This window comes from Marmota monax, unplaced genomic scaffold, assembly GCF_021218885.2.
Source record: "Marmota monax isolate L192 unplaced genomic scaffold, Marmota_monax_Labrador192_F-V1.1 WCK01_AAM20220418_F8-fsc00125, whole genome shotgun sequence".
Classification (NCBI taxonomy): domain Eukaryota; kingdom Metazoa; phylum Chordata; class Mammalia; order Rodentia; family Sciuridae; genus Marmota; species Marmota monax.
In genome coordinates this window covers 7,235,222-7,247,771 of record NW_026695235.1, presented here as the reverse complement: position 1 = coordinate 7,247,771, position 12,550 = coordinate 7,235,222, and the positions used below count along the sequence as shown (strand labels likewise).

General features: G+C 49.7%; 1 protein-coding gene across 1 annotated transcript in view; it reads left to right on the top strand.

Moving 5' to 3' along the window:
- Positions 1–12,550, top strand: part of Kcnj6 (potassium inwardly rectifying channel subfamily J member 6) — a 248,506-nt gene that overhangs the window by 162,639 nt on the left and 73,317 nt on the right. The window contains exon 3 of the mRNA XM_046439249.2: positions 7,295–8,215. Coding sequence (XP_046295205.2) covers positions 7,295–8,215 — 921 coding nt within the window. The remainder of the gene's footprint in view (positions 1–7,294; positions 8,216–12,550) is intronic.

Sequence of the window (12,550 nt, the reverse complement as noted above, 5' to 3'; positions counted from 1 at the left end):
GGCCTCTCTCCTCCCTACCTGCCTCCCCCTCACCCAGAGGCTCTGCAGCCTGCAGCCCAGGGGCCAGACGCCACCCGCGGGCTCTGTTCCTCTGACCCTACCCGTGAGCTAGAAGCTAAGAATAGTTTTACGTGTTTAAAGACTTGTAAAAAGTTTTAAAACAGAAGAAGACTTTGCAGCAGAGAGCTCTGTTGCCCGAAAAGCCTAAAATGTTTACTATCTGGCCCTTCACAGAAAAAGGTTGCTGGCCTTTCTGTTTAATCTACACTCCACGCCATTGGCTTCCAGAGGGATCTTTTCAAAAACCCATAGACGATTCCTTCATAGCACTCCCCAGTTTAAGAGCAATCTCCTCCGCCCGACTCAGTGGCCTCGGGGTCCAGCCTGGTCTTCATCTGCCTCTCTGTTCTCTTCTCTCTGCATTTCCCCCTGTACATCCGATACATAGAATCTCTGCCATCACCAACCAAAGCTGTTGCCCGGCTCCTAGACTTTTACACACGACTGTTGTCTCTTGTCAAACGTCCCCACTATCCCAGTGTTTGTCTCTCAGGAAGCAAGCACATACCCACCACTTCCTGAGCAAACCCATCCTGTCCTCCGCGTTTGCGGATATCTGGGCCCCTTTCCTTGCCCTGTGTTTGCTTTGGGTTTTAACTCACTGAGTACTTTCAACCAAGGGCAATTTCTTCCCAAAGAAGTTCTTTTAGGACTTAATAATAGATCTCACATGGCAAGACACGCAACATTTTAAGTTGGTCCCTCTGTTAAAGAATGAAACTTCCTTTTAATTTGGAGAGGTAGAAAAGAAAAAGAAATAAAATGACATAGAAGTGAGCCTTATTTAGGAAACCCTCTAGGGATTCTCGACCGCACAAGAACCACTGGAGTGGGTTGTATGGGGCTAAATACACGGAACATACAATTTACCACTTCAGCTATTTAGGTGTACAATTCCGAGGCATGCACACGTCCAGGATGTTGGGGGTCGTCACCACATTTCCAGAACATTCTATGGTCCCAGACAAATAACTCTCCTTCCCCTCCTTCCCCTGGACCTGGTCAAGTCCACTCTGCTTGCATCTCTAGGATGTGTCTATCCCAGGTTCCTCCTGGAGGGGACTCATCCATCTGTCTTTGGTGTCTGTCTTATGTCACTTAGCACTGTGTCCCCGAGGTGCATCCGTGCCATAGCCCGTGGCAGGATTTCCTTCCTCTTTAAGGCTGCCTGGTAAGGTTGGCGGTGTGTCTGCGCCATGTTCTGTTTATCCACTCCCCTCCTGACGGGAGGCCCAGTGGCTCTGCCTTCCCGCTGCTGGGAGTCCTGCCTTCAGTCTCATGGGTTGACCCCCCAGAGGTGGATCGCCAGATCTCATGGAAATCCCGCGGTTGACCTTCCGGAGCGCCACATGCTGTCCCACCAGTGGCTGCCCTACCCCCTGCACGTCTATAGTGATGCACAGGGTTCCAGTTTCTCCAGTTTCTTTTCCTTCTTTGCTTCTTTGTTATGATACCCCCCTCTGGGTGTGGAGTGGTGTCTCCTTGCATTTCTAATGACGCATGAGGCACCTTTCCGAGGGCTTGTGGCCACCTAGCCACCTTCTTTGGAGAAATGTCTACTGAGTCCTTCGTTCATTTCCGAATGGGCTGCTTTCTGCTATGGAGTCACGGGAAGGAGTTCTTTTCTGCACTCTGGCAGTTCGTGCTTTATCAAATATATGATCGGAAAATAGTTTCCCCATTTTGGGTTCTGCCTTTTCATCCAGCTGGTTATTTTTTGATGAGGGAGAATCGTGCCTCTGTGTACTAAGGGTCACCTGAACCCCTGACACTGGACTCCACCCAGCAGGAAGGCTGCACCCGCACTCTTCCTGCAACCAACTGCAGTGGCACTGGGGACCCGGCCGTCCTCAAGGCCCTCCTCCTTCAGGGACCAGCCAGCCAACCCCAGGGAGAGCTGACTCCTGGCAGGCCCCTGACTCTCCGCCACTCCTTCCTGTTAACACCCACCCTCACTGAGGACCCTGCAGAGTTCGCTTATGATTTTCTGGGGTTCAGGGCAAATAAACATCTCGGTTTCTAAACTGCCAGATGCATGGGATGAGCTGCCTCAAGCAAATGCTTTATAATTATTTAGATTTCTGGGTCATCAATTTCTTAAATCAGTCATCAAAAGAGGGTCTCAACAGATCACTTGAAAATTCCTGGATTCTTTTTTTTTTCCTTATTATAGAAATAATATAAACTCATTTGGAAACTAAGACTGTTTAACAGGAAGGCTGAAGCCCGGCACAAGGCTCCCTCCCTGGGACCGCCCTGCTGTCGTCCAGGGGCTCTCCCTGCCCAGCTTTGCTTTCACACAGGCATTGCCCAAAAACCTGAGTGACCTTGCTTTTCTCCGTTTGTCCTTCCCTGAGGCACTAAAAGGTCTTACAGGACTGCCTGTACCTTTTCTTGCACTCTGGAGGTTTTACACAGCAAACTCCTATGTAACTTGGAACATAAGAATTTTGCGGGAGGGGAACACCCACTAGAGAGCAGGGCCCCCAGGGCAGCCTCCCTGGACGAGAAGAACACCTGAATTGTGACAGGGCCACACTGATTAAGGGACCGGGTAGTGATGAGCAGCTCGTGGCTCATCATTTGTTATTGCTTCTTTCCAGATAGATTTTGTACCTTAGCTGCTTCTGTGCAAATTGATCCGCTTTCTAAGAAGGAAAGAAGGAGGAAAACACAGCAAAAGAGAGAGAGAGAGAGGGTATCAAAACAAACACCTGGGTTTCCTCACACAGACCCACATTTACACCAAAATCCAGAAAAGCAAGTCCTTGAGGCAAATCCGGGGACCATTCCTGACCCTTTTGCACATTTGCAGGGCACTTACTTCATGGGTAGCAGAGGGGGCCTGTCCTCTGCACTCTCTGTGGCCAGCACACCTGTGGGCTACTGGTGGAGACCAGCAGCAGCTAGTGCTGGATGCTGGCCCACGCACCGGGCGGCCCGGACCAGAGAAAGTTCTGGAAGGGTTGGGGGAGCATTTGTGTCCTTGCTGTGCAAGGGAGCAATGTCTGCTTTCCCATCCAGCTGCAGTTCGCCTGCTGCTCAGCTCAGAACACCCTTGGAAATGCAATTCAGAACCCCGCTGAAATTCACACCCGGGCTCCCAGAGAGAAAGAAAAACCAAAAGCCATGGATCACATTCCCTCCCGCAGCGTTCCCCTGCCCAAGGTGCATGCATGTCAGCGGGCTCCTGCGGCTCCGCTCCTGGCTCTGGCCTAGAATGGCCCTTCTCTTTATGCAGTGGCCCTTGGATGACTCCAGACACAGTCACGAGGCGCTCATCCCCTCTCCTGCACCTGCAGCAGACCCAGCCCACCCCAACGCCCACGCCCTCTCCTCCTCGCTGACCTGGCCTTTCTGGACCTCTCAGGCCCTGGCTTCTGTGTCCTCCACCCGTCCAGTGCTCACATCTCCTGGGCTTTGGCGTCTCCCTCAACTCCACTCCTGCTCCTCCCAGCTGCCACTGTTGAGCCGAGCGAGGCCCACCTCCCGGCTTCCCTTGGTGCACCCGGCCCGCCCGCATCACCACGCAAATGCAGCAGCCCCACCAAGCCCACCTGTCAGTCACAGACTGATCACAGTCCCAGGGCGGTTTGGCTGGCCTCATTTATTTGTGAAGGCACCAACATGGGCTGTGCACTTACATCCCCCCGCCAACACACACACACGCCAAACACAAGCACTTGATTAAGCACATGCTAAATCTTCCAAACACCCTCAGAGCACTCCATCTTCCGCTTCTCTTTCCCATAACCAGTCCCCCTGATTGATAGCTCTTCCTTCTGCTTAGAGGCATCACTTATTTCTGCCCAGAAAATTGGAGATAAGTCTTGACTTGATAATGGAGACAAAATGCATAATGGTTCAAACACAGTCATGGTTCTTCTTGCTTCTACACAGATGGCAGATCTCCAACACCAACTCAGGAGCCAGGATCCTCCCCTCTTAACTCCAGTGTCCCCCCACAGCAGGGCAAAGACATAAGGAGGGGGCATGCGCCCTGTTTGAAACTGAGGCTCAGAAAGACACCCCCCACTCACGACAGCCAGGACTCAGTCACCACGGCCACCCTGACTGCCAGGAGGATGGGTGATGGGATCTTGCCTTGCAGAAAGGACAGGGGATCTGCAGAGGGTCTCCTCAGGTGCCCAGATCACCATCACTCCTCGTTCCCTGGCCTTCCAAGCACATAGCCCCTGTCAGGGCCAAATGCCTGGAACTTGAAGTTTGCAGTTTGAGCCAGAATGGGGGAAAGTAGCGTCAAGTTGGGAACAGCAGGAAGGCAGGGAGAGGTCTTCTCCGTCACATTTTTAAAGTATGAAATATCACAGGAGACTGGGAGAAGCAGTTAGTCTAACAACCCTCTTCTTCCACCTCAAGACAAGGGCTCAGGGAGGTCTGGCAGAACCAGCCAGATGACTGGCTGTCAAGGCCAGAGGATGACCTGGGCCTGCTAAAACCTTCACAGGGCTCTGCAGACTTGGCCTTCCCAACCTGGCAGGGTTTGGACCCACAGGTCCTGCCACAGGGAGTCACGTTTGGAGACCAGTCAGGGAAAGTCAGCAGTGAGCACTCCAACATGACCATTCGGCAAGCAAGCATCTGCCATGTGGGGTGCTGGCCCTGAGCAGGGATGGGACTCTTCTGCCCATACTCCACTGGCCTTCAGCCCAGTCCAGCCTCTTCGCCAGGCCTGCCCCAGGCTTCTGTTCTAGGAAGAAAAAAAGCAAACTTTTTCATTTACAAATGAAGGGCTATTGAGAGCAACGATCTAAAAGTCAAAGCTATCAAACTAGACAGCAGGCTCCGCAGACCAGGTACATCCTAAAAACAGATCCATGCCATTGACTCTCAAGGCAACTAGCCAGCTGTGAGCAAGACAGGGCCGTAAGTCAAGTTGGTACCACTCAAACCCCAACCCGCAGCCATTCTCTTGTTCAGATAGATGATGTTTCTCACCAGACCTCGATTCTCCTTTAACTAAGAGAAAAACACAGTCTCATTGCAGATGAAAGGCAGAGCTGAGTCAAAGGACCTCAAAGGGAATCCTGGAGGGAGAAGCTGCTTATAAAACTTTCAGAAGCTGTAAAATTATTGGCTAAACAAGTAATTTCATGCATCGGTTTACACACTTTTTTAATAGCAGAATCAGTTCCAAAGCTCCCTCCGCACTCAGACTCTAAGAGAGGCTTCCTGGTGCATCGTTGGCTAATGGTTGTGCCGATGCATTAATCACAGAGGCCATCAGAAAGAAAATTGCCATGTGCCAAGCTGCAGATGCTAGATGTTGAGGCAGAAATCAAATCAAATGTATGAACACCCAGGAGAGAGAACATTTCTCCACACTTTTTTTTCTTGGAATTGAATAAACCATTAATGTACATTGCATGCATACTTACCAACAAAAATCAGAAACTGAATAATAATTAAAGACTTCTGTTCAAAAGTCTTGCCCTAAATGTTAAAGGGAGTAGTTTATTACCAGAGGTAAATGTGGCCTGTCTCATGCAGGCCAGTTCACGCATGTGATTTCCTTTTCCTTGTAACAACTCCATGATTGGGGAAATGCAAATCAAAACTACACTAAGATTTCATCTCACTCCAGCAGAATGGCCATGATCAAGAACACAAATAATAATAAATGCTGGTGAGGATGAGAGGGAAATGGTATGATTGTACATTGTTGGTGGGAATGCAGATGAATACAACCACTCTGGAAAGCAGCATGGATATTTCTCAAAAACACAGGAATGGAACCACCACATGATCCAGCTATCCCACTCCTTGGAATTTACCCAAAAGATCTAAAATCAACATACTCTAGTGATAGAGCCATCTCAATGCTTACAGCAGCCTAAGCCATAATAACCACGTTATGGAACCATCCTGGATGCCTGTCAATAGGTAAATGGATAAAGAAAATGTGGTGTACGCTACACAATAGAGTCTTACTTAGCCATAAAGAAGAAGGAAATGATGGTATTTGCCAGTAAATGGATGGAAATGGAGAACATCAGGCTAAGCTAAATAAGGCAGAATCAGAAAATGAAGGGTCGATATTTTTTTTGGTCAGATGTGGAAACTAGAGCAAAATAAGAGAAAGAAGGAAGGGATAGGATGTCATAAAGATACAGAGAAGACCAAAAGGAAGGAGGAGGAACAGGACAGGGGAGAAAATACAGAGTGAATTTAATGAAACCACGGTATGTGCAATCGTAAATATACCACAGAGAAGTCCACCTTTGTGCATAAGTAGAAAGAACCAACCAAAAATGAATGAATAAATGAGTGAAGAGAGGTAGAGCAGAGGGAGGAGAAGAGGGGAAGGGGGGAAGGGGGGGAAATCAAATTCCATGAGTGTATGATTTTGTCAAAATGAACCCAACAGTAAGCCTCACTCTAGTGTGCTCCTAAGATGAATAAGGAACATTTAAAACACCTGTGAGTTTGGTATCGCCATCAGGTTTTAAGTGCGGAGACTGAGGCTCAGTGCACCTGGGTGGTGCCTTGCTCGGCCGAAGCTGCCTCAGCTGTTCTGGGTGCTCCAACAACAGAGACCTGTTTTCTCACAGTTCTGTGGTGGGGGCTGGAAGGGCAGATCTGGGTGTCCTCGGGGCCGGTTCAGGTGAGGCCTCTCTCCTGGGCTCACAGACGGCACCTCCTCCTGGTGTCCCCCCATGGCCTTGTCTCTGCTCCTGTGCGTCTTGGTGTCTCTTCCTCTTCCTATAAGAACATAAATCCTACTAGATTAGGACCTCACTCTTTTAGCCTGAAATTGTCCATTTCTAAAGACAGTCACACTGGAGGTCAGGGCTTCAACCTATGGGTTTTGAGGGGACATGATTCAGTTCCTAACAGCATGGCTTGAACCCACGTTTGCTAAGAGATAGAGATAAGATCGTCTGCATTAAGAGATGTCTTCTTGCCACAGCATCTCGGACTGAGCATGGGACATTGGCCCTAAGAGCTCGCTCAGTGGAAGCTGCTGGCAGGGAGGTGATCTTGCAGCGTTGAGCTCCGTCCTGGTGGGCTGGGTGGCGAGGTGCTGGTGTGAGCACAGGAGCCCAAGTCAACCAGAACCCAGATAGCGCCAAATAAAAATGGCTTCGTTCTCCTCGTTCATAGCTATACAAACCGTGTTTGGTGTCACCGCCATACACAGAGCATGCAGTTCTGTCACCGGCAGAGAGTCAGCATCTCAATTAGTGTTTCTTTTCTTTTCTCCAAACACCAGCTAATGTCCTGGAGGGGGACTCCATGGATCAGGATGTGGAGAGCCCCGTGGCCATTCACCAGCCAAAGTTGCCTAAGCAGGCCAGGGACGACCTGCCCAGACACATCAGCAGGGACCGGACCAAAAGGAAGATCCAGAGGTACGTGAGGAAAGACGGAAAGTGCAACGTCCATCACGGGAACGTGAGGGAGACCTACCGCTACCTGACGGACATCTTCACCACCCTGGTGGACCTCAAGTGGAGATTCAACCTGCTGATCTTCGTCATGGTTTACACAGTGACATGGCTCTTTTTTGGAATGATCTGGTGGCTGATCGCGTACATCCGAGGAGATATGGACCACATAGAGGACCCCTCGTGGACTCCCTGTGTCACCAACCTCAACGGGTTCGTCTCTGCTTTTTTATTCTCCATAGAGACAGAAACCACCATCGGCTATGGCTACCGGGTCATCACAGATAAGTGCCCGGAGGGAATTATTCTCCTCCTAATCCAATCTGTGTTGGGGTCCATTGTCAACGCATTCATGGTGGGATGCATGTTTGTAAAAATATCTCAGCCCAAGAAGAGGGCAGAGACCCTGGTCTTTTCCACCCACGCGGTGATCTCCATGCGGGACGGGAAACTGTGCCTCATGTTCCGGGTGGGGGACCTGAGGAACTCCCACATCGTGGAGGCCTCCATCAGAGCCAAGCTGATCAAATCCAAACAGACGTCAGAGGGGGAGTTCATTCCCCTGAACCAGACGGACATCAACGTGGGGTACTACACAGGGGATGACCGGCTATTTCTGGTGTCACCGCTGATCATCAGCCACGAAATTAACCAACAGAGCCCTTTCTGGGAGATCTCCAAAGCCCAGCTGCCCAAGGAGGAACTGGAGATTGTGGTCATCCTGGAGGGGATGGTGGAAGCCACAGGTAAGACGGGCCGTGCTGGCCCTCTGAGGGCTAAATGCTCCACTTCAGCTGTGCCCGATGTTCTTACTTGCTACAGCTATAGGATGCTGAACCCAACCCCTGTGGACATCGCTGTATGCTTGGTGACATAGCACGCCTGTGTGCCTTGTAGTCTTAGCACCTTCAAGGAGTCCAGCCATTTAGGTTCTTAAAGTCCTTTAGAAATAAATTAATGAATGCTAAAAACACCACTGAAGATATTTTAAATTTCCAAATGTTTACTTAAATTAAAATTTGATCAGTCTCTAAAGCACTTTTTTAAGAAGCTTTAAAACATTAGTAATTTAAATACTTGTGGTTGTTTATTACCAAGCCAAGAGGAAGAGGTTAGATTAAAAAAAAAAGAAAAAGCTTGATGAACTGCTCTGATAAAAATGCAATTTTACCCCTTCTTGAGGCACCATTTAGAAAACTTGTCACGTTGGTTTTTCTGTTGTATCAAGTGCACCCAGTGTCTCTCCACATTCTTCTACCCCCACAGAAATCACATGCAGACCTGGTTTAAAAATGAGTCAAACTTAGTCAGCCACCCTGGCACATACCTGTAATCCCAGCAGCCCTGGAGGCTGAGGCAGGAGGATCACAAGTTCAAAGCCAGCCTCAGCAATTTAGTGAGGCCCTAAGCAACTTAGTGAGACCCTGTCTCAAAATAAAAAATAAAAAGGGCTGGGAATGAGGCTCAGAGGTTAAGTCCCTCTGGGTTCCATCCCTAGTACCAAAAAAATTTAAATTAAAATGAAAATCTCCAGGAGGAAAGGGAGAAAGTGTGTGAAGGTCCATTCCCTGCAGTCCTATTGACCTCATTTCTGCTGTTCACATGTAATCATGGGTGTGTTTTAGGGGAGGAGAGCTTTTCTGCCAGATCTCAGGAAATGACCTGTTTTTACTGAGGTCTTCACTCAGTTCTCAACTTCGCTCATGCTCCACATCCCAAGAGCAAAGTGGTTCCTGCCCATGTTCGTCTGTAACTTACACAGTGAGCCCTGACCAGCTGACAGTGTCACCTCCGGGGAGGATGCGCACTTGAGCCCTCATTCCCTGCTCCTCACCTGTTCTGAGCGACCGCTGCTCACCTTGGACCCCCTTCACTCTGCAGTCTCCACTTCTGCCGTCTGAAGTCTTGCATTTGAGGCTTCGAGTTGGCTCATATTGTTGCAGGGGCCGGGTCTTCCAGGAAGCTGAAGTGGCACAGTTCTTGTGATCAAGTCAGAAAGGTTTCAGACGTGTCCCTCAGAGTAACAGGCATGAGCTCATTGAAGAGAAAGGGGACACGCTCCAGGGAGAGGGCGGGTCCTCTCAGAGAGGAGAGGGACAGCAATGAGGATCCCAGAGAAGTTTCTGGAGATCTTGCCCTCTTGACTTTTGACTGACAGCAGGATGACATGAGAGTTTAATGTCCCCTCTTCCATGACAACTCTAGGTCCCCTTGGCCCATGCTGACCAGTTCTGATTGGATTCTTGACTATGAATTCTTACAGATTGTGTGGTTAGGAGGGATTTTCCTTATCTCCCTGAGTTCAGGGATCTGGTCTGTTAAGAGGGTCACAGAAGTCTCCCCCTTCAGGGTAACTTGAGTGCCTCTTATCGTCATTATTTCAGGCCTCCGTTTGTTCTTCAGGTAGCAGGTGGTTTGCTGAGGAATGTGACATATCGGTCCACCTAAGCCAGGCAGGGCTGCAGGTAGATTGTTTCTTGGAAAAGAAAACATGTGGGTCAGCACAGTGGGAGTCGGCACAGTGAGGGTCGGCACAGTGGGGGTCCGCACAGTGCGTCCCTTCTATAGAATTAGTCCCTTAACCTCATGTTCCCACCACTCACATCTGTCTGTCCCCATCAATATCATCCAAAAATGCATGCTCAACACCAGGCTAGACTCTCCATCAGCTTATAACAAGGAACCTAACCCCCTGTCCCTTCCAAAGGGAAGTCTGTGACCGCCTGTTCCTGTCTCCCTGTCCCAGCGGGCAAAGTCTCCTTGGTGGTACACAGTTTTATGATTGATAAGTTTTTGAAATGCAGCAAACATTGAAAACCTGAGAAAAGGGCTTTGCATGGAGCTCAATGCCAGAACTCAGGAAATGGCCCGTTTTTACTAAACACTTCACTTTCCTTTCCATAGAACGAAAAGAATCTGGACCTAATCTGAAAACAGCTTTAAAGAGTCACAGCCCACAGCGGGCCCTCCATAGCCACAGACCCAGGTCTCGGGGTTCCACATCTGCAAAGCCAACCGACCATGGGCCTAAAATATTTTTCAAAGCATCTGTCTTGAACATTGACTACCTTTCCCCTGTGGCTATTCCCTAAGCACCACCACGTAACAGTTACTTACCTAGCCTTGACCTGGTGCTAGGAGGGGTCGGCCGTCTAGAGAGGACAGAGGCATGTTGGAAGGTGCCCGTGGGTTCTGTACAGATACCATGCCCTTTTTGCACAGGGGACAGGAGCATCTGTGGATCTGTGATCCTCGGGGCTCCTGGAACCTCTGCCCTGTGGATACTGAGGGACAATTGCACATGCATTCCACACCTGCTGTGTAGCCAGGCACTGACCGTGTACTCGGGACAGAAACATGAGTGAGAGAAGCTGACGTGGAGCACTCTGTGCTGCGATGGACGACTCCCTGTTTCCCACCCCTGAGCCCCACATTTTCAAGATTTCTCTCGTATCGTGAACTGTAGCTCTTGTGAGATATCAAATAAGTGCTGCAGGTGCAACAGGCTCTTTGTGCCTTGGGTCTGACCTTTGGAGGACTCCGGAGCCACCCTTGTACGGGGAGATTGGGGTGGGGGGTGCGAGGAAGGGCAAGGGGAGTGTCACTTTGGCAGGGAGCTCTGTCACTGTCCCACAGACCAGAATCTTCTCCAGCCTCCCTGAGCTCGGGGACTCTGGATCCCCCTAGTGGTGTCCTCTGAGGCTCACCCCAGAGCAGCATGGACTGACCCCTCTCAGCCAAGGGTTTCTGTCTTGTTTTGACTCCTACAAAACAGGAGGGCTCCCTGTGACATACGCAAAGACGCAGGTCAGTCCCCAGCGCTTCTCCTTTCCCCTCCTTCTCCCTCCCGCATCCCCTTCCTCTACTGTTATTAGCCCCCCATTTATTTTTGTTACAATTGAACATAAAAGTGGGACTTGTTGTGATAAATTCATACACACCCGTGGTACAATTGGCCGACTTCATTATCCAGTGAAGTCTCTGTATCAGATTCTCTCTGAGGATTCTCCCGTGGGACAGGAGGGAGGTGAGGCTCCTCGTTGCATCACTGAGCTCGAGAAGCAGCAGCCGCTGGAGACTGATCACTGATGTTAACCTCAGCTTCAAATTACAGAAAGGGCTTTGCACTCCCTCAAACCAAGGCCTGGTCTCAAAAACTAAATGAATTTGGAGTCAGCTGATTTTCTCTGTGATATACCTGAGTGGGAATTCTCCCTGGGGCGGACCCTGTCTTTCCGATGACAGCTTGTAATGAGTGACACAATCCAAAGCAAGAAACCTCTTTTTCTTGGTAATTAGCAGTGATACTTGCCTCTGAGGGCTGGGAGGCCTTTTCCAAGGCTTGCTTAGGGAACCCTGGGTAGTTGCCAGCAAAAGAATCAAGATTCTTGCCCCTGTCCCTGAGAAAAGGCAACCACTATCTATTTCCTTTGGGGGAAAAAAATAGTTTTCTCTATTTTTAGGAAGTGGAGGAGAGGTGTTCTAGAATGTTCTGGAAGTGTCTGGAAGCTGGACGTGTCTTGGTCCTTCCCTCGTGGGATTCATACAATTCAGCACTTCCAGTGCTACCGATCTCTTAGGTTACAGCAGGATGCTTTTTCTTTGTGAATGAAAACCACAGTTGGGATTTATGGGCACTAAACAGGCCCTTAGGGAGGAACAATGTTCAATATATCAAAGCCACAGGAAAAACAATGTGGACCAAATGCACACTCGAGGAAAACAAATTCACAAGGAACTAATTATTCATTGTAGTGCAGGCTGGAAATCCGGAGCCATGAAAACAGCAAGCTGACACCAAACGGCTTCTGCTGTTCTCATGACTTCCTTCAGAATATTCTTAGCTGACCTTAAGTGACGTTCCGTGGTCTGGATGAGGGGACATCTGCCAGGCAGCATCGTGGCCTCAACACACCCTTCCTATCATGCATGCAGTGGGCACACAGTGACCCTGACCTGGAGCTGCCCTACAGTGGTGGACCACTTGGGTTCCTCTGTCTGCTGCCCCTGGAAGGCAGGACACCAGGCTTGCTCATCCTCAATGTCTCGAAGGAGCTGGTAAAAGACAAACTCACACTCCT